This window comes from Eptesicus fuscus, chromosome 3, assembly GCF_027574615.1.
Source record: "Eptesicus fuscus isolate TK198812 chromosome 3, DD_ASM_mEF_20220401, whole genome shotgun sequence".
Taxonomy (NCBI): Eukaryota; Metazoa; Chordata; class Mammalia; order Chiroptera; family Vespertilionidae; genus Eptesicus; species Eptesicus fuscus.
The window spans coordinates 41,697,795-41,719,925 of record NC_072475.1 but is presented as its reverse complement, the minus strand read 5'-3'; the positions used below and the strand labels follow the sequence as shown (position 1 = coordinate 41,719,925).

Here is a 22,131-nt window from a genome sequence, read left to right as displayed (position 1 = left end):
ATTAGTTAAATAGGCCCTTTAATTGAACTATTAATTAAATTAGTAAATGAATTCATTTAATTTGACTAAATAGGTCCAATTAAGTGAATTGTTGTATTAATTTACAGTAGACCATTAAATCATACTTCTAATGAGAACTACAAAGAAAAAGTTACAGCATTTAATGAAACAAAAATATCTTTATGATTCTTGCAAAAGAACTTTGAGAAAAGGCAAAAATAGCTAGTGGATTAATCATAAGACAGAATTTATAAGACTACTGTTTTTACCACCAGCCTTGAATACCTTAAAATCACTAATCTTTGCTGCAGCAGTTTATATTTTCTGATTCACTTTTGATTTTACACATTTGCATATTTATGCATAACTAATACAAATTTGTTGGGGCTGAAGTTGATAGATACAATATACTTGGTATATGGCAAGCATTCAGATTTCATCAAATAAATTATAAACTTTTAAGTAGTATAGGTGAAATGTTATGTCAGATAATGTCCATTAGGGTTCTGAGTAATTAATCTTCTTTTCATATCTGGATGGCTTGCCAAAATGACATTATTATATTTAAAAAATAATGATTTTAAAAAATTTTTATTTTATTTTTATTTTTTAATTACTTTATTGATTAAGGTATCACATATTTGTCCTCATCTCCCCACTCCCATCCCAAACCCCTCCCACACATGCCCCCACCCCACTGGTTAGGCTCAAATGCAAACACACAAGTCCTTTGGTTGATCTATCTCCCTTGTCCCCACCCTCCCTTACCTTCCCTCTGAGGTCTGACAGTCTGATCGATGCTGTTCTTGTTCATCAGTCTATGTTGTTCATCATTTCCACTAGATGAGTGAGCTCATGTGATACTAGAAATACACTTATAGGAACCGAAAATGAGACAAGCAATAATAGTTATGCTGAGAGGCAAATGAATCAGTCTATAGTGAGTTTCTTTCTGGGCCAACAGTTCTTTGAAAAATAATGATTTTTAAGCACTGTGCAGTCCCTACCTTCAGTTTTAGTTGGAAAAAACAACACATGAAACAATTAGTAGGTAATAGTAATATATGTGGTAAGTGTACATATATGAGGGGGGACGCAGGAGATGCTTTATAGAACAGTTAAGTTTGAGTTGCCAAGATTTCAGTAGCTATAGGAGAAAGTGTTTTTGGCAAGGGAAATGAACTTGCCCGTGTGTCATGAATGAGATTTGTGATGGATAATAGTGGCAATGGAAAAAATAAAGCTGTAGGGAATGAATAAGGAAAGGAACATTACATAAGGCCGTGGGGAGCAGGTAGAAGAGACTAGACGATGCTGGAGGCAGTAAGGAGCCTTGGAGGTCTGGAGCAGAGGATTACCGGAGAGAAAGCTGTGACCGAGGCTTGTTTCACTGCACCATGTGGTGACTGCAGGGAAACAGCCAGGGAGCACCTATCCGTTCTGATTATTACAGCAGAATGAATCACCTTGCATATCAAGAGTTCTCTGGTCTGATTTTCATTGCAGCTATGGCGTTCAACTGAAGTCCCACATATAGGTCAAGTTCATTAATTCTTCCAAGAGATCATCATTTGATTCCAAACTACAAACCCCCAACCATGCCTTGCAAGAAAAAAGTTTTACTATAACCAAATAATTCAGATACTTCCAAGTTTTAAAAAATATATACAGAATGACTCACAGCATATTCTAAGAAGTGAGCAGGAATCAGGTGAAAAGCAGATGAGAACATACTATGTATAAATGTACTGAAGCACCAAACACTCCAAGAGGAACCTGAGAACATTCCTGGCATTAAAAGGCCAGGGCTAAATTTTAATCTATTTTGAGGTGGCTAAGGATATCAAATAAAAGGAAAATACGACCATTTCAAGTGGTGTCTTAAGACACTATGGCTACATGTTACTTTAGCCCAGCCTAAACAATCTAGAATTCCCTCACTTAGACGTTCCAACCTAAGTCATTTAACAAACAAAAGGAGCATTTTAGGGGCTCCAGTGTGCGGAGGACACATCTATCCTAGGCACAGCAGCAAGTTGGAGTAAGACTGTGTACCATAGACCTCTCTGACATTAAAAAGAACAAGCTGATTGATTAGATACAAACAAATGGTGTTCACACAGGATTTTAAAAACCCTTGTGGAAATACACATCTGCTGACAATTTTCAAGTTGTTTATTGTAAATCACAGATTTATTTATTTTTTAAAAACCACTAATTATTTTAACATATAAGCAAGATTCAAATAATATAAATATTTAACATTTTGGTATAAAATTAATATGAAAAAGAAAGATGCAAACCACCAAGAGGTAAAACGTTTTTAGCAATAACACTGTGTACAACCATCTTCTACCCAAGTGACCGTCCAGGCTGAGTGTTTATTTTCCCTTTGTTTATGAGTTTTCAGACAGCCCTGCATTGGAGCACCAAAGTTGTACCTTCCTTTTTAAAAGGCGGGAATCCTTATACTGTATTTACAAATAGTCTTCTCAGTACTTTAAGTCTGATGAAGGAAGCATCTGGCGATTTCCTTCTTATTAAAAAAGGAAGTGCCTTCATATTTCCTTTAAATTTAAATCTGTTCTATTCTAAGCAAAAAGAAAAAGATGAACACAGTTGAGGAGAGCTCTTTCACGAATAAATTAATTGTTTCACAGAAGTATTGCTGTAAACAAACAAGATCATTTCAATGGCCAGGGAGACGCTGATAATTTTCAACCAAAGAAAAATTTAAACAGTTACAAGTATAGCAGCTATACAGGGTGTTGTATGGCCAAAAGGCAAGCAGTTATTAAAGACTCAGCTAATGAAAATTAATTATAAATCTGCTTTGTCAAACTGTGCTTTTATTCTCTTGTTTTTTAAATTGGTCAGAAATTTCAAGCTGTGATCTAAAAACCCCGAATCTACTCTGAAGGGAACTATAAACTACAATGGTTGACACTGTAGTTTTGACGTTAGTTAAGAATTCTGAATTATCTCAGCAATCAATGTAAACAAGCCTCAATTTTCAAAATAGAAAAAAAGATTTTTGTAAACATTAAAAAGCTACCTGCAAAAAAAAAAAAATTATATATGCCATCATCTAGTTGTGTTTACTGAGGATTCTTTTTTTAGTTCTCTTTTGTTTTCCACGTTTCAAACATCATCTAATTACACGAGAGACTTTTCGTTGTCCCCAACAAGCACCTCTGCAGACAAAGGTTCTATAATCAGTACAATTGCTTTTGCTGAAGTTGCTGTTTTGGCTTTCAGATGATCCCCCTAATAACAGACATCACACCATTCTTTCTGCAGTGAGGGGAGGCTGTTGGCACCGTGGCCACCTTTCTACCCTGCTTTGTAAAAGAAATGAAAGTCACTCTATTCTATCTCAGCCACATCTCCTTGATTATAAGGAACACTAGCCCAGTGCATGAAATTCGTGCACGGGAAGGATCCCTAGGCCTGGCCAGTGATCAGGGCCGATCTGTGGGGCTGCTGGCATCCGCCTTGACTGGTCTGGGGCTTGCAGGCTGGGGGAAGATTCTGTTGAGCACCTGCCCCCTGGTGGTCAGTGTGCATCATAGCGACCGGTCATTCTGCCGTTCGGTCAATTTGCATATTAGGCTTTTATTATATAGGATGTGGCTTTACAAATGCTTTCAATCTCGTTCTGACAACTTTCTATCTTTCATTCTGACTTCAAGTTTAAAATATTTAAAAGCCAAAGATTCGTCTAATGGTTATTTTGATGAAATCGATTTTTTTTAAGATACTATAGTTTTGGTATGATGTTTAATACTCTCAATTTTAAAATCTGAAACTGGAATAAAATACTGTGGTTTATGAGACCTTGTTGGGGAGGAGTAGGCTAATTTTAGTAACCATTACAATAATTTAGATATTAAGAATTTTATTTTATAATTTATAGAGAAAAGTTTTTAATGTTCTACCTTTCCTTTGGAAGTCTTCATTATTTTATGCCTCTATGCAAACTACATTCAAATAACTACCTTAAAAACAGACCGATATTGAATATTTAAGAACCAGTTGAAAAATTCATTGAATTAAAGTTAATATCAGCTTATTTGAATTAACAAAGATTTCTTCCTACAGAGGGACCCTATGGGTAGCAAGCTGCCATGTTTTGTGTCATTTTCTAATGATAAACTATATATATGTGTGTGTGTGTGTGTGTGTGTGTGTGTGTGTGTGTGTGTATGTGTATGTGTATATATATATATATATATATGTAGTACCAGTTAGGGCAGAGCTAATGACTTCTCCAATTTTACATTAAACTTTGGGGGGGGGGGGGAGACATAAATATGTTTTAAATGGCCCCAACACTATCTACATGGATGTGACAATAAGTGATTTGGTTGTTAGTAAAGAAATTGTGTACAGAAGTCCTCATTTAACATTATCGATAATTGGAACTGCAGCGGAACAATGTATAATGAAAAAAATTTTACAATAGGCTAATTGATATAAACAAGAGTCAATTTCCTACAAAATCTCATCAATGCTATAATAAAATGATGCTTGACAAAACCAGGATATTTGAGGACCTGCTATACATTTTCCTAAATCTCCTCTGAAAAATACGAGGCTTGCTTTTACCAGATGCAATACTTTCTCTTATGCCAATCCTCCGCTGCCTCCACCATTTCCATCAAGTGCTCTTTAATAAAAATTAACTTATATACCTAGTTTAACAATATATTCCTGTCTTTGAAATGGTATACTCTACATTCGGTTGATACTTTCCAATGCAGTTATTCTAACACTATGGTTCCTTAATAACTTCTTTATGCTGCAAATATACGTGTGACATTGAGAACTTGAATTTCCCTTTAGTTTTGTTTTCACAAACCTTTTTTAAATATAAATTCCTTGAAATGGGTTTAGGCAATGAAGTAGATAACGTATACTGAATAGCTTCTACAATCAAAGAAAACTTCTGGGAGACTGCACTTTCAAAATATTTCTTTGTTTTGTTCATATTCATCTTTCCCTTAAGGTGTAGACAAACATTTAAAGGTTTTTTCATCCAGGCTTGGCTCAGTGACAGTGGAACCATACAACATTCAAGTACTATTAGACAAAGGCAGCCCTACAGGGATATGTGTCCACATAGGTCAATTTGCAAAGGAGAACTATTTTCATTATCCTGCAGTATACCTGGCCAAAAAAACCCTTTGCAACTGTTTTCACTTTAGGGCCTGTGGCATCCTCCCAAAGGTCCTGGAGATCTTGAACATGTCCATGGGATGTCATCATTTTATCGTAGATGCAGGGATGATAAGGCGTTTTCCCTTCCCCAGAGAAAAACACATGGTCTTGTGGTACTATCCCCACCTTATTGGCACAGAGGCCCATGAACACATCATCGATGTAAAGACTAGAGTTGAGTGTCTGTGAGGCCTCATAGACTTTGGCAGCTACATCACTCGAGATCACGTAGGCAGCCCCAGCAGTGTAGTCAGGGTAGGCTGGCCACTGGTACATTTCATAGGAGACGTAGTATTTGCTGTGTTTGTTTCTCACGGGAGGGGCACCACGATGAACTCGACCAATCCAAAAGTCTTGAACACCCATCTGTTCTAAACTTTGGAGGTATTCAATAAGGTTTGGCATGTGAATAAATATGTCATCATCAGCAGTCATAAGGAATTTAGCATGTGGACAAAAGGTATTGGCCCAACTGAACTGCATAAGTAATTTAAGAGTAAGATTGTAGAAAGAATCGGCAAAGTCTTGCTGAATTATATCATTGTGCATCTGGTCTTCCCAAACCAATTTCCTTTGCAGTTTTTCTCTCGTCAGTGGGTTAGAAGGTGTTCCTAAGGCAAACAGAGTTTTGATGTTGGCATTGAGTTGAGACCGAACATACTTCTCATTGCCCCACGTTTTCCTGATGGTAGAACGTCGACCGTAGTTTTCAGGAGCCGTCTTGACAAACAGTAAAAGGAGGACATCCTGTGCTTGACACTTCTCCTTGTGATTAATCAGGTACTGGTAGCGAGGAGCCCCATCCTCGCTGCGCTTCAGAGACAGGCTCTCATTCACAAAGTCGTAGCTGTTTATGAGGTATCTGTAAGAGTAGGATTTCATATGGCTCACAATGTGGTTATCAAATGGTTCCCAAAAGAACATAAGGCTCAGTATGAAACAAGTGGCAAATAACTGGACAAACTGCCATTTTTTCACTCTTCTGCCACTAACAAACATTCTGACGTCCGTTTTTAGTTAGGCTCCGTGTTAAATGGGCATTTGCTTCTTCGAGACCACAAAACTTCGTGCTCTGTAGAACCGATGTTCATCTTAAGACAGGCTGGTCATTACAAATGTAAATGGAGCTTCTTATGTCACAAAATATCTTCTTTGAAGACCATTTTTGCTGAGATTGCAAAAGAATGGAACACACTATAGAATGAGGACGCCGGCACATCAGTATGTCCCCACGCCGGCATCATTCATCGAGTTCGGTGACTGGCTTCGAGCAGGTATCCCACGTACTTCCTTCTGCAGAAGTTAAGTGTAGCCTATTAGAGTAGGGATGAGAAAAGATGACAAGTGAATGGGTTGCTGAAAAGAAATAAACTACTCATAATTTCTTACAAACTAAATATAACTGGACTGACCTGGATAGGGTAACGAGGCAGCAAGCACATACAGCTGGAGAGACATACAGCTGTTTATTTTTTTAAAGGGGAGTGGAGGGAAAAAGAAAGAAGCACTCTCTACTTTCTTCCCATTCAGAATACAGAGCCCCTTTTCTCTCCTCAACCTTAAAAAAAATCAATAAATAAAAGCCCTCTAAAATGGCTATCATCTTATATACTTAAAGTTTAAATCTCTCAAATGGGTACATCCAAGACTATATTGATTTGAAATAGAGTCAGGATGAAAGTAACTATACAGTTCAAGGCAAAACAGATGAATGATGAAAAAGGTACAGATCCAATAAAGCTTGCCCCAGGCCAGGCAGGAATTAGAGGAAGATTTTTTTTTTAATCAAGGTTCATAATCAAGGAGTTGAGATATGTTTCTCAAAAGCAGAGTCCAAACTCTCTGTAACCAAAATGACTTTGTGAGGTCCAAATCTATGCAGTCATGTTCTTTCTGTACTTTTTCATTTGGAAACTCAAGAGGTACTTCAAATTTAACACATTCAAAACTAGGAAGCCATAGGATTATAGCCAAAAAGTGCTGTATTTGTAGTCTGGAAATCTGACCAGTGTGGGATCAGCCACCTACTATTTGTTGCACTGTATCATGCATCTAACTCAGAAATCTGAAAAATTGGAATAACACTGCCTAACTCAAAGTCTTTATGTAAATTAAAAGGGAATATACATATATATATGTAGAGAGAGAGAGAGGGAGATAATTACCTGACACAAGACTGCCATTTCTAACCCATTCTATTGTCTTAGCCCCTAAAACAGTGATGGGCAACCTTTTGAGCTTGGTGTGTCAAACTTCGCCAAAAAACTGAGCATAACTTGGGTAGTGTGTCACTTTGAGGAAAAAACATTATTTCGCAAATGTTTCATCCTCAGGAGCAGCAAATGTTTCATCCTCGGCATGCGGCCGCCTCAGCGGCCGCGTGTCATCAGAAATGGCTACGCGTGTCAGTGCTGACACGCGTGTCATAGGTTCGCCATCACTGCCCTAAAACCTGCTGATTCCATTTTCTCCTTATTTGTGTCTGACTGTACTTCATGCATCTATGTCAGATATCTGAAAGTCTCCCCCTTTCCTCCATCCCGTATCCGGTTATTTAATCCTGTGAATTGCTTCTTCTAAATCTCTCTTCACCCCCCTCCCCTTCATGTCATCATCACTTCTCACCAAGACCAGAGCAGCAGACTAAATGACCCCTGGCCAACTCTCCAGTCAGTGACCTTTCTAACACTCAGATCTAACCAGGAGACTAACTGAGCCCTTTTTTAAAATACACATTTTTATTGGTTTCAGAGAGGAAGGGAGAAGGATACAGAGATAGAAACATCAATGATGAGAGAGAATCCTTGATTGGCTGCCTCCTGCACACACCACACTGCGGATTGAGCCCGCAACCTGGGCATGCGCCCTGACTGGGAATTGAACCATGACCTCCTGGTTCATAATTTGGTGCTCAACCACTGAGCCACGCCGGCTGGGCCAATTGAACTCTTTAAACCCTTCAGGTGCTCTCCATGGGTCAACAATACCAAACGATTGGCTAAAAGCTCAGGCACACTTGCTGTTTCATACATGCCAGTCTTTGTGCCAGCAGTGCTGTGGCTGGCAAGCCCGCCTCTTGCCAATAAGAAGTCTACTGATCCTGACTGAGCTCCATGTCTGTCTCTGGGAAGTCTGACCTGGGGCCACCCTCTACCAAAGCTGTTTCTTATCTGTATTACCACAGCACCTTCCCACACCGATCTTCCAGTACTGAGACTTTTATCAAACTGCCACCCCCAATTACACTGTGAACTCTGTAACACAAGGCAGGATGCTGTAGGTAGCCTACCCTCAGCACCCAGGTTGGCATCTGACACTAATAGGTGATCTCTGCCATAACCGGTTTGGCTCAGTGGATAGAGCATCGGCCTGCGGACTGAAGGGTCCCAGGTTCGAGTCCGGTCAAGGGCATGTACCTTGGTTGTGGGCATATCTTCATTGGGGAGGCAGCTGATCGATGTTTCTCTCTCATTGATGTTTCTAACTCTCTATCCCTCTCCCTTCCTCTCTGTAAAAAATCAATAAAATATTTTTTAAAAATAGGTGATCTCTGGATGTTGGTGAAAAGAACCATGCTGGGGGTGGAGCCACCTTTCAATCAAACAGCTAGTCACTTGGGAAGAACTGGGGGTCAGGATGCCCAGCCAGTCATATACCCTCTCTCTTTTTCCACCACTCGGAGACAGCACCTTCCTCCCTGAAGGACTGGGTTGACACCTCAGTCTCCTGGGCTTTCTATAGACTGACAGGGAAAGGACAATGCAAGCTCCACATGGTCCAGGTTGGCTGGGTAGCTGAACCCCCATCTGAAGCCTCAGGGCAAAGGCCCCACTTCTGTGCCCAAAGACCTCACCCTCAAGTCCCCCACCCTTTTGCACCTGATGTGAAACCATGGGCACACACTGTGAGCGTCCTGCAGCACCCTCCTAACCTTGGCTGCGGGGCTTCCTTCGGACTTCAAGCCTTTGGCACCCAGCCATATTTGCCATCACCCAGATTACTCCATGTTAAGGTGGCAACTGCAAAGGGTGAGAAATACTGCCATAAGGGACAGACCAACGATCAGTCATTTCTGCCTTGGTTTGGCTGGTCATAGACGGCATGCTCTAAGCAGGGTGAGAAAAGACAGCAGGAAGCATCAGTGTCTGAGGCTGGCATCTGCCTAAATTTGCAAAATCACATTCATTGGTGGGGGCCTGGGGAGACTTCCTCTCAGGCATAAGAGTGCTCCTTTAGATCAGGGCCCACCTCTGCAGGCTGAAGTTCCCTTTGGCCTCCTCCACCAGACATACTGAAGGAATTGGAGGCTTACCACAAAGTAACAGAGAATTCTTAACAGCAGATTTTTAAGACAGCATGTGTTTAAGAATTCTGAGAAAAGCCCTAGCCGGTTTGGCTCAGTGGATAGAGCATCGGCCCTCAGACTAAAGGGTCCCAGGTTCAACTGTGGTCAAGGGCACATGCCAGGTTGTGGGCTCGATCCCCAGTACGGGGCATGCAGGAGGCAGCCGATCAATGATTCTCTCTGATCGTTGATGTTTTCATCTCTCCCTCTCCCTTCCTTTCTGAAATCAATAAAAATACATTTTAAAAAAAAAAGAATTCAGAGAAAATTCTCAGTTGAATCTAACCTGAGGTTTCTCTTCCAAAGACCCTGGAAAGGACACGAAGGAGTAACCTTTGGAACCACAGGCACAAACTAGCTTCCCCTATCAGAGCAGCTGTGCTCAGTCTGTTCCAGGGCTGCCTGCCTCGGCACACATTCACAGCGGTTGACAAGTCTGACCTTCTTGCTAGACAGTCAGTCCACAAGCCTAACTCCTCAGCTTCCTCGTGTACGCTTGACTCACAGAGGCCCTGGCATCTCTCCAACGAACTGGGGTCCATTACTCATCCAGTGGGTGTGTTGCTGCTGCTAACGTCACTACAACCTAGCAGCCAGCCCCTAACATTTACTTTATCTCCTGTCCTCGCCCCACATATGTATTTACCTTAATTTCCTATAGTTCTTCAACTCTTCCCAACTGGCCTCAAAGAGTCAGAACAGTTTTATGAAAAAAAATGACAAAGAACCTGTCACGAAGCTAATGACCCGTGCTACTTACTTAGGTTCTGGACCACAAGTAAAGCCCCGAAACAAGAGGTCTTCACCTGCATGGGCTTGAATTGTTTACCCACCATTTATATCAACCAGAAATACATGCCAGGGATCGACCTGATTGGATGAGGGGGGAGATTTGGGAAAGGTAAACTACTCCTTTAGAGTACCCAGCTTCTTTTTTCTAACGAAAGAACCCCTGAACGCCTCCAAAATGAACATAGTCACCAGGCGGCCTTTCCCAAACCAAAAGCAAGAGCACCTCCGGGAATCTACATTCACTAACGACAACTAGACCATGTTGCCCCCGGCTCTGGCTTTGCGAATGGAGACCACGCACGTGCACCTGCCCCCCACTCTTCGGACTCGCAGTCTTACAGCTTTTCCAGAGCACATCTAGCTTCCGTGTTCAGCCTGCAGGAAAGGGAACCGTGCAGAAGCCCACAGACCTGCCCGGCCTGGGGAAAGAACATGCTGGGCCTTCCAGGGAACAAAGCCATCCCAGACAATGCTTGCAAAGCTCAGCACGGCCACACACAGAATGCTGGGGGTGCAGCTTCCTTTGTGTGCCCACAGCTCGGTGCAGTGACCAATCAACAGGCCGGAAACTCCAGGGCTACCCTGCTTTGGGGCGAGATTTATTGTGTGACCTCGGGCACCCCTCACTGCACTCTGACTTGCAAATGGGAGGTGATATCACTGTATGGTTAATGAGGGGATAGAGAAGTTACAGGGGACTCGGAGCCTGCTGGAAATGGGAAACAGGACAAAGAACTGCTTACAGGAAATATGCAAATATTCAGCATGTAACTTGGGTTTGCTTCTATTAGGATGGGGAAGGAACAGATATCCTTAATATTCTCCTTCCTAATAGACAGGAGTAATCGGAGGAAGAAAGAACAAAAGTAGGAGCATCAGAAGAGAAGGTGGCAGACCGCATCCCAAATACCTTTTAGTCTGGGAGCTGTGCCCCTCAGTTACTCTTTTTTTTTTTAAAATATATTTTATTGAGTTTTTACAGAGAGGAAGGGAGAGGAATAGAGAGCTAGAAACATCGATGAGAGAGAAACATCGATCAGCTGCCTCCTGCACACCCCCCCACTGGGGATGTGCCCACAACCAAGGTACATGCCCTTAACCGGAATCGAACCTGGGACCCTTCACTCTGCAGGCCGACGCTCTATCCACTGAGCCAAACTGGTTTCAGCTACCCCTCAGTTACTCTTAACTGCGGGGCACAGCTCCTTAAACTCCGCTGGAAAAACCCAGTTAGGGCACGTACAGGCTACCAGTTTCCCTAAACGACCCCCGGTTTTGTCCTACTTCACCCATGCCGTCAATTCATTTATTTGTTGAGTCTCCTTTTGTGATCCTAAAATATCATGCAAACCTGCTATACATTTTGAAGTTTTAATCAAGATGGTGAGGTGTGCACTTTAAGTTCCAGTTAAACAACCTCGGTGTCCAGTGTTTCGATGAGTCCTACAAGTATCTGAGTACTCGCTGTGGAAATAGTTGTGCCAGGCCGAGGGGGAGCCGTGAAGTAGTATTTTATAGTCTCCAGTCTGAGAGCATCTGCAATCTGCTTGAGACAAGACTCATGGTGCCCACATGAAAGCACAGCTCTCTGGGGTGACAGTCAACATGCCACAGAAGGTACAGGCCATGTGTCAGCTCCAGGCACAGTCAGAGTTGTCCCAGGGAGGAGAGATAGTGACAGCTGGTCAGAGGGCCTGAGGACAAGCAGGAGGTAGGTGGCTGCAGGAAGGAAGGCAGTCTATTTCAGGCAAGAAAGGAAAGAATCGCCCTAGCTTAGTGGTCGGCAAACCGTGGCTCACGAGCCACAATGCGGCTCTTTGGCCCCTTGAGTGTTCTAACGCCACTTCTTCAAAATAGACTCGCCCAGGCCGAAAACCGACTTCTGCGCATGGGCCACGAAGTTTCAATCGCACTGTACGTGCGCGCCCGCACGTGGTATTTTGTGGAAGAGCCACACTCAAGGGACCAAAGAGCCACATGTGGCTCGCGAGCCGCGGTTTGCCGACCACTGCCCTAGCTGGTTTGGCTCACTGGATAGAACATCACCCTGCAGACTGAAAGGTTCCGGGTTTGATTCCGGTCAAGGGCACATGCCCAGGTTGTGGGCTCGATCCCCAGTGTGGGGCATGCAGGAGGAGCCGATCAATGATTCTCTCTTGTCATTGATGTTTCTCTCTCTCTCCCTCTCCCTGCCTCTCTGAAACCAATCAAAATATATATATTTTTAAATGTTTAAAAAGAAAGAAGGGAAAGAATCGCAGTGTGGCCAATATCGGAGAAACAGGGATGAATTTGAAAGCAGGGAGGGTGGGGCCTGCACAGGCAGAAGAACCTTGATGATAAGGCAGAGGAGCCAGTGAGTGCTCAGGGCAGCAGGAAGTCACAGAAGGTTGTGTTTTTATTACTAGCTCCCTTGTCAAAACGAATTAAGCTTTTTGCAATATTCGGATTGAGAAGGAACAGAGTCCTTAATAGTCTCCTGATCTGGCAATGGCATGTGGTTGGGGTGAAGATGAGTGTACTGGAGAGTGTGTGTAGTAGAATTTAGAGGAAATGAAGTTCCACGTGAAGCCACATACAGGACTTTCTTGCTGATAACTGTCTGCGCGTAGCTGATAATTGTCTTAATATTCGGATGGGGCTGGCCGTGGCATGCGGGATGGACGCAGAGGGCTGGAGACCAGGGCACTGGCTCATCGGGGCCTCGTGCTGACACGGCACAAGGTGAAGAGGACCCAGCCTGTGTGGTGGGAGTCGGGGAGGGAGGGATAAAGAAGACCCTCAGACCCTCTCAAGGAAAACAGAAACCCAGCAGCTGAGTGACCTGGGATGGGGATCAAGGAGGAGGTGGAGGGGTGGGATCTAGTTCCAAGCATGGCTGATAGAGGAGGGAAACTGGTTTCATTAGTTAACGTGAGGGGGGAATGTGTTTGGTTTTAGATTTGTATTGAGTGTGAGGTGCTGGGGACACAGCGGGTAGAGAAGTCCCGCAGGTAATGAGGAGGAGGCAGGCAGGACTGAAGATGCGGTGGGCGCTCTGAGCATAGAGAAGACACTCGGAAGTTTAAGGAACCCTTATTTTATGACGTATGCACCATTGCGTTCACATTTCCTCCCCGCTACACACTTCCTTTACGTGGCTTCGCTTGACACTTCATTCCCAGTAAATTCTAAATTCAAGTATACTCTCCAGTACACTCTTCAACCACAACCTTTATATATTCATTTAGAACACTCTGCCCACACCTCCCTGCCCCCAACTCCCTCACCCCACCCAGCAAGCCCCTGACCCACCTCCCTGTCTTGGATGAGTAACCATCTGGCACCTTCACCCTCCTCTCCTCGGTTCCCGTCCTCCCACCCCAACAGCCCCAGACCTCAGGTCACCCCGTCTTCTCAGCTCCTACAACACCCGCCAGGCTGCTGGGGAAGGTGTGGCACCCAAGCAGGCAGCATCCCTGCCCATGGCCATACCCAGCTGTGGGCAGGGCACTCCATGCTGTGTGGCTGTCCTCCACTTGTCCCGACCTTCTCCCTCTCCCAGTCTCCTCACCAGCCATGCTATGTCTCCCCGTCTCCGAGGTCTGTCTTCCTCACTCTTAGCTGATGCACTTACTTCCTGCCTCAGAGAGAAAGGAGAAGAGTCACACATTTTTAGCTTCTCGTCCCCAGGTGTGTCACGGATTTCCCAGGCTCTCCATTCCCTCTCTAAGGCACACTGAAGGTCAGGGCCAGGATCACTGAAAAGTGATGCAAGTATGATTACGAATTAATGATGCTCCTCCAGAAAGTTACAATTATTTTTTGAAAAAGCCTAAGTACTAAGTATATACCTTTTACATTTAAACTTTTATGCCAAAGTCCCAGTGAAACACAATTTTTGTTTCCAGTCGCGGTATATCACAAAAGGAAAAAGGATATTTTCTGTCCCATCTTTATCTTACATTTTGTTTTACATTTCAAGAATTTTTACCTGGCTTGTGTGATCATCTCCTCCCTGTTAAACTCAGCTAGGACCAATCCTCAGCAGCCAAACTGCCATGTTAAAAGAAATCGGGAATAAAAAGCCCTGAATTTACTGGAAAGGCTATAATTTGATTTCCATAGATTTTTCTTATTACATTAGTTGTAGTAATTTGTGCTAAAAAACACAACTGGTTTATGTTTAGTACTCTTTACCTATTTTATTTGCTTAAGAAGGAAGGAAGCAATCTGAAATTTGAATACACAACTCACATATTCTCTCACTTTTATTTTATTATTTAATCAAATTGGGTGTTGCACTGGCTGGTATGGCTGAGTTGGTTAAAGCATCGCCCGTACACCACAAGGTGGTGGGTTTGATTCCGGGTTGGTACACATACCCAGGTTGCGGGTTTGATCCCCAGTCAGGGCGCGTGCAGGAGGCAACTGATCAATGTTAGTCTCTCTCTCTCTCTCTCTCTCTCTCTTTCTCTTTCTCTCTCTCTCTCAAAGCAATAAATTAATTAATTGTTTTCAATATAAGGCCTGTAAAAAATTCTACCCAACAGTTATTTTTAGGTGTTTTTGTGGCTGTAAGTAGCGATGAAATTTTTGCTCAAACCTTGGACAAAGATTAGAAGTTATTTGGAGTTGTTATCCCTCCACACACACACACAAAAAAAACACATTTAAAGAGTTAATTCTTGATTCAGTGTTGGTCTAAAGTCTTTCAATGCCAACACAGCAAGCATGGATGTGGGACAGAGAAAAAGCGAGGTTATAAAACCAACCATGTGAATCCAGTAATAAGCCTCACCCATATAAACTAAGTTACATGTTTCTTTATTAGTCACACAAAGGTATAGATTTCTGTTTGCTGGTTATGGGCAAAATAAAGACAGGGAAATACCAAGTGAACAAACAAATAAAGACAGGCCCTAAGTAAAGACAGGTGCTAAGGAAACTGGTAACACAGGACTACAGACTAGATATTATATTCCAGGAGTTATATTAAAAGTCATTAAAAATTTCCAGTAACGAGTCTGAGTATACAGAATTTGAAACAAACGAAGAAGCTGAACTATAAAGTAGGCCTCGTAAAGGTCAAACATTTGCTTTCCTAGGCTTGGCCTTCTGTATTCATTCTTGAGCATAGCTGTTGGTTGGCCAGGGCTGCCTGCTCTTTTAGACACAATCCTTGTTTTGTGCTTGCCCACTTAAGGAGCAGACTTCTCCGTTGCCCACTCTAGCAACAGTCGCTAACCTGGGTGTGTTCACTGTACAGCAGGCACGTTTGGAATGCCCTACACATGTTCTAACCCTTTACCTCTCACAACAACCTATGAGGGAGAAATCATCTCCACATTTTGCAGAAGAAGAAACTGAAGTCCCAAGACTTGGGGTTCACCACGTAACCTCCACAAATTCCAGCTGAGGTCCTGGTCCCTCCCTGAGCTCCTCCCCTGCTCTTCCTTCCTGGCCCTGGCAAGGCTGCCCTCCGGGAGCTCCCACCAGGATGGGAGGGCAGGGGAGCAGGGGGGGCAGGGCCAAGAGAAGTGACCCAAGAAGGCAGAGAACCTGCTTCACTGTCTGAAGTTTGGAGTCACTTAGGTTTTGCTCCCTCCCTCCTGCATCTTGTCCGAGCTTGTTCTCATTTTCATTGTAACATCCCCCTTTCCTGACCCTCCATCTCTACTTTCCCTCCTTCCTTTTCTTGATCCCAGAGCACCCAGGGACCTCGTGAGTCCGTGTCCTTTGGGTGCATAAAGCCTTTCCTCCACAAAAAAGATTAGGGTATTTAAGGAAGGGGAGCCGAAGTGGCCAAGGGGGTTTAAAAAAAAAGAGGTGAGAAGGAGGGAAGGAGAAAACGTATAGGACTCAGAGGGCATGATTTAAGCAAGTATTTGCTGAATAAGTATTGGATGAAATGAAAGAGTCATACAAAGCTGAGGTCAAATTCTGATATGAAAACTAGTGATTTAGAAATAAGTTGACAATCCAACCCAATACAAACCTATTATATAAACTATACATATAAGCCTGTTGTCCGAAGGCAGTTCATATGTCCTGTTCCGGACATTATATTTGGGAAACAACATTTGATTGAAGGTCTACAGAGTTCAAAAATAATGGTGTAAAACACAAGGTGTATATATAATCAGCATTTATTATAGTAAGTTAACTACCATTTATTAAGCGCCTACCCTGCTTCAGGCATTATGCTGGGCAGCCCTGAAAGTAGATAATGCCTGCATTTAATTAATTCAACAAATATTAATTTCCTCACTTTCGGTGTGGTAGGTGGGATGCTAGGAAGGCTTCAGTGATGTTTCCAGTGTGTGTGTATCCATTACCAGAGTGAGGAAATGTTCCGGTGCAACCTGGACTCGACCTGATGGAGGCGAGAGAGTGAAGCAACCAAGAGTTTCAGAATGTGAACAAAAGTGGACTCATATTCTGGTGCTTCCATTTACTGGTCACATGAGCTTGACTTGTCTTCCAAACCATATACCACACAGTGTTTTCTGAAGGTCATTTGAGATAACTGACCCCCAAAAATGGTGCAGATCAGGTGTTAGGTATACGCTAATTTCCTTTCTCTAGAAATTGTTCATGGGTCTTTACCGTGATGGTTTAGACAGCAGATGGCTGGTAGTCTTCGGGATTATTTTCCTTTAAAAATCATGAGATAAATTCTTAATATTCTTCTAGCAAAATATTCACTAGATATGAGTTTTTTAAAATACGGATCTGATTGCTAAGGGCACTTACTACTAACATCTAACAACGGTCTTCCATTGTCCTTGACAGGAAAGAACAATATGGTTACCACGAGCCCTTAAAAATACATTTTAATGATGATGACAAAGCCAAAGGTTATAAGACCCTGTGAATTATGGAGGAAACCTGATTTCAGTCAACCTTTTAACTTACTTTGTCTAGAGAACTATCAGAAAGTTGTAGAAAGAATTAGAGGAAAAGAATAAAATACAAAATATGAAATCTTAGGTGGACCTTAAGCTGTGTAGTAGTATTTTGAACTGGGAAGTTTATTACCTGCAGATTTGGTAGAACGTTCCTTTCTGTAGAAAACTGGCTTCTTGGGTCAAAGCCTTCACTATGGACGATAATCGTAAAAATTACAGATCAAAGTCAGCCTCTGAATTTCCAGCATTAAAATGTAAAAAATCACTTTTGTTTATTCAAAGTTTGATTATCTTGCCCTGGCTGGGTGGCTCAGTTGGGTGAAGCATCGGCCTGTACGCCAGAAAGGCTGCAGGTTCAATCCCTGGTCAGGATACGTAGTTTGGTGCATACAGTTGGGGCGTCTATTGGAGGCAACCAGTTGATGTTTCTCTCTCCCGTTCTCTCTTTAAAATCAATAAAAACATATCCTCAGGTGAGGATTTAAGAAAAAGTTTGGTCATCTCACTAGACCAACTTTCTTATCTTTAAACATGGTAAGATTCTTATACCTCCTATGTACAAGGCGGGACAAAGTAGGTTTGCAGTTGTGAGTACAAGAAACAGAGTTTAGTCTTGTATTATTATTTATTAAGTATTTTATTATTTTTTATACAAACAATTGTAAACCTACTTTTGCCCCACCCTGTGTATGCATACTGTGGTCATCTAGATTTACACTGTTCTAGCTAAATCTTTGCTAGCAAAGATTCTATGTCAAATGGCAGAACTCTTATAATGATACTAGAGGCCCGGTGCACAAAATTTGTGCACAGGAGCGGGGGGTCCCTCAGCCCAACCTGCACCCTCTCCAATCTGGGAGCCCTCAGGGGATGTCCTACTGATGGCTTAGGCCCGAGCGGGCCTAAGCCGCAGTCTGGCCTCCTTCTGCAGGAGGTGACCGGGCTGATCAGGGGAAGGTGCCACCCCCATCACCCCACTGCTGCTGCCACTGCCAGCCGCCGCAGCCACCAAGGTGTTTTCATCAACACGGGACTCCAGTCCCTTCACCACAAAAAAATGACAACTTTCTTTAGGCATTTTCAAGATGTCTCTTTCATAGGATATGACATTTCTTCCTTCCTTCCTTTCTTCCTTCCTTCCTTCCTTCCTTCCTTCCTTCCTTCCTTTCCTCACCTGAGGATATTTTTCCATTGATTTTTAGAGAATGTGGAAGAGAGAGGGAAAGACTGAGAGAAACATCAATGTGAGAGGGACACTTTGATTGGTTGCCTCCTGCATGAGCCCTGACCTGGGCCCCGGCCAGGGAGGAACCTACAACCTAGGTACATGCCCTTGACCAGAATCAAACCCGGACCCTGTGGTTGGCAGGCTGAGGCTCTATCCACTGAGCCAAACTGGCTAGGGCAGGATATGATATTTCTTAGCCCCTCCAGCAGCAGACCTTTGTTTTTTCCTCTAGGAGTGAGGTGGAAAAACCCTAGATCGCCTTCTCGGATTCTTATTACCCAAGTTACCAAGAACACTGCGAGTGGCCTAAGGGGAGCTTAACCAATGAGCAGAAAAGGTGTTTCCTCTGCAGCTCACGTGCAGAGGCGGGACTGCCGGTGCGCTGTGGCTGGCAGGCCCTGCTGTCTGCGGGCCTGCTCACTAGCTCGCCATGGCACCTGGCAGCCAGGCCCTGCTGTCTGCACCTGCCTCCCCCCGCCCACTGGGCCGCCAGCCTTGCTGTGATAGGAGTTTGTGGGCCGCAGGGGCAGGACCCAAAGGTACTCTATGCACTTCCTGGTGACTGGTTGTCCATCTGGTCGTGATGGTCCTAGGCTATTATTAGTATAGATGCTGTGCCTCAGTTTCTAGAACATAGATACAATATGTGCATCGCCTCATAAAATTATTCTAACAATGGAATAAAATAATGGCTATGGAACTATACCCCCCCCCAAAAAAAAGGTATAATATGTGACATCACATGCAAACCTTAGATCTATTCAATTGAGCATATACAAAATTCCAAAAAGATAGGATACATTTTGTTACTTTGAGACCATTTCTTTCTGAATTTCTCCCAGTTTCTTTCTACTACCATGTCCTGTTTTGTTACGTAGATTCTAGTGCAGCTGATCCTCAGAAAGAACTCTACTTTTACACTTTGAAAGTCACCAAGTGCAATGATTCTAGCTAGCCAAAGTGACCCATTTTAAAAGATGACCCATTTCAAAACCCATGAGTTATGATTCAAGCTGTTCTATATTTGAAAGTTATTTTCTTTTCCTACAATCTCATCATTTGAATCAGTCTTTTATAAAAGGGAAAGTCGATCTCCATTTTAGTGAAATATAAAGTTTATTTGCTATAGCCTACACTTTATTTTGAAAATTCTTCACCTTTTGTGATTGTTTTGCAGGGAGGGGGCAAAGCACTTATGTCCAATATCATTTATGCCTTTTTTTTAAATTTATATTTGTTGTTGTTGTTGACAGTATTACAGATGTCTCTGATTTTCTTCCTTTTTTGCCCCCCTCCACTCAACACCCGCTCTTCCCCATACTATTATATGTAATCATCTCTCATTTCTCACTTCCTGGGGAACAGTTTCTCTGAGCTTGGCTTGATCTTCCCCTGTCATAGCACCCATCCCCATGTTAAGGCGTCAGGGTGAGCCCCTACAGGACTCATGTGGGTTAGACTGAGTCAGCCTCACACTCAGAGGGTGCTCAGTAAATACTCAAGGAGAATGCCTGTGGGACAGGGGGGAGGGGGGGGAGAAGGAGTGTGAGAGAGAAGGATCATTTTAAGTATATACAGGAAATATTTTAGATATTGAGTGTATCTTGCTTTAAAATAAGAGTTGACCCCAAAAAAGCAGCCCCCATCCCCTGAAACAAGAGATAAAATCTACCCTAAGTTTGTTTTGAGAAAGTAAAACCTTAGCTGCTAATCACCAATCCCCTTTCAGGAAGTTCAGGATGGGACCTTTCCGCGCCACTACTTAATACAACTACCTTCAGTCATCCTTTTCTGGGTCAGTTTCAGCTTCTCACATCTCTCTCCCTCCCCCCATAGGGACCAGGCAACCTTTCCCAAAATAAAGACACAGAGGAACAAGTCCAATTCTAATAGCTGTCCTTTCATCGGAGAGTTACCCTAAATATGAGCGACAAGCCACCACCCACCACTGTGTAACTTCAACGTAGGTGTCTCTTCAACATAACCCATAACCTATGCAAACCAACACTGGGAAAGAAAAAATATGGGGTGTGTAGTCAGAGTCAGATGAAAAGTTGCTGCTTTCACCTATATGGTATGTCACTTTGGGATGCAAAATAAAATTCAGCAGAGTAAAAAAAAAAAAAGAAGAGTGGCAGAGACCTTCCCGCTAGAAAGAGGTCTCCTTCCCCAGTGCCCCCAGCCTGCCCATTTCCTCGTCTCCATTTCCCCAGCCACGAAAGCTTCCTCAGTCTGGCGGCTCCTAGTTTCCACCCCGACGCAAGCTTCCTACCCGAACTCACCCCTGCAGCCTCCCGGGCAGCGCAAGGTTGGGGGACCCCCCGCCGGAAACTGAGGCCTGGGGTCTCCCGCGCTCGGGCGGGTCTCAGCAGCGGGGCGCGGGGCGGGGCGCGGCGGGCGCCTCGCTGGAGCTCCCCCGGGTAGGGGAACCCGCCAGACCCCGGGGAACTTACCCCCCCAGCGGAGCTCCGCGCCCCCCAGCCTCACTGCGCCGGCAGCACCTGGGCGGCGGCTCGGCCCGGGCTCCCGGTGGTCGGCGCCCGCCCCCAAGCAGCAGCGAACAAAGGCGCTCGGGAGGAAACGCGCCCCCCTTCCCCGCCGCGCTTCCCGCGGCCCCAGCCCGACCCCGTGGCGCGCGGGGCCGCCCCGGCTTCCCGACGCCCAGCCGCGCGCGCCCGGCCCCGGCGCGCACTCCAAGCGGGAGTCCCGCAGCCGCCCTCCGGAACGTGCGCGCCCTCACCTCCTGGCCACCATCCCCTCCCCGGCTGAGAAACCTCGTCAGGTCCGGGGCGGACGGAAGAGACGGCGGGTCTGCTTTCCTCGGTCCCGGGCTGCTCCCTTCGGCGGCGCGGCGCGGCGGCCGGCCGGGCAGGGGCGGGGCGCAGGCGGGGCGGCCCCAGCCGGGACGGCGGACCCGGAGCGGCTCTGGGTCTCGGTTTCCCCGGGGCACAAAGAACAACTCACCAGGGAGTTGCGGTTTCCCCCCAGAAGCGTGCTAGGGCCTCCCCGACTTGGTGGTCAGATCGGGAGGACCACCTCTCCTCCCCGCGGCGGGGTGGGAGGGCCGGCCCCCGTTCAGGACGCCGTCGGCTGTTGGGCAATTTTTTTTTAAAAAATCGGACCATCGATCTCGAGTTAATGACCCTGAAGCAACTGGTCTCGATACAGTTTCACCAGGAGATATTCGTTAGACTAACCCTCCGTTCGTTCGGGGCCAGCGGCAGCCACGCCTGCCTGGGAGGTGGGTGTCGGCTGCGCTGCAGTCGCCCCATCATTTTAGTGCCTCGTTTAGACCGCCGTTCCCAGCGCCGGCCGGGACCGAAGGGGCTCCCGCCACACCGCGTACGCCAGCAGCTTCTGGGGATCGAAGGGACAGGAGAAGGAAGCGCTGCGGAAAACTACAGCATCACCCCAGCGGTTCGTTTTAAGAAATGCAAGGCAGAGAGGGGAATCCCCACGACTGGACTCCCAAGCCCCGTTCGTTTCCAAGAGCGCTTAAAGCAAAACTTACCGAATGAATCCAAGCCCAGCTCCTGGGACTCCCAACCCGGAGGTCGGCTGTCCTCCCGAGGGTCGAAGCCAAGGCCCTGGGTCTCAAACACAAAACCTGCCCGCCGGGTCTTGGGCAAGGGCCTGGGCGGTCAGCGCGGGCCGGA

General features: G+C 44.8%; 2 protein-coding genes across 2 annotated transcripts in view; one reads left to right on the top strand and one right to left on the bottom strand.

Moving 5' to 3' along the window:
• MCF2L2 (MCF.2 cell line derived transforming sequence-like 2) overlaps positions 1-22,131 on the top strand; it is a 149,675-nt gene that overhangs the window by 64,059 nt on the left and 63,485 nt on the right. The gene's annotated exons all lie outside the window — the stretch shown is intronic.
• On the bottom strand, positions 5,065-6,222 carry B3GNT5 (UDP-GlcNAc:betaGal beta-1,3-N-acetylglucosaminyltransferase 5). The gene has a single exon (XM_008142349.3). It carries the CDS (start codon positions 6,217-6,219, stop codon positions 5,086-5,088), a length of 1,134 nt encoding a protein of 377 aa, XP_008140571.2. The 5' UTR covers positions 6,220-6,222; the 3' UTR covers positions 5,065-5,085.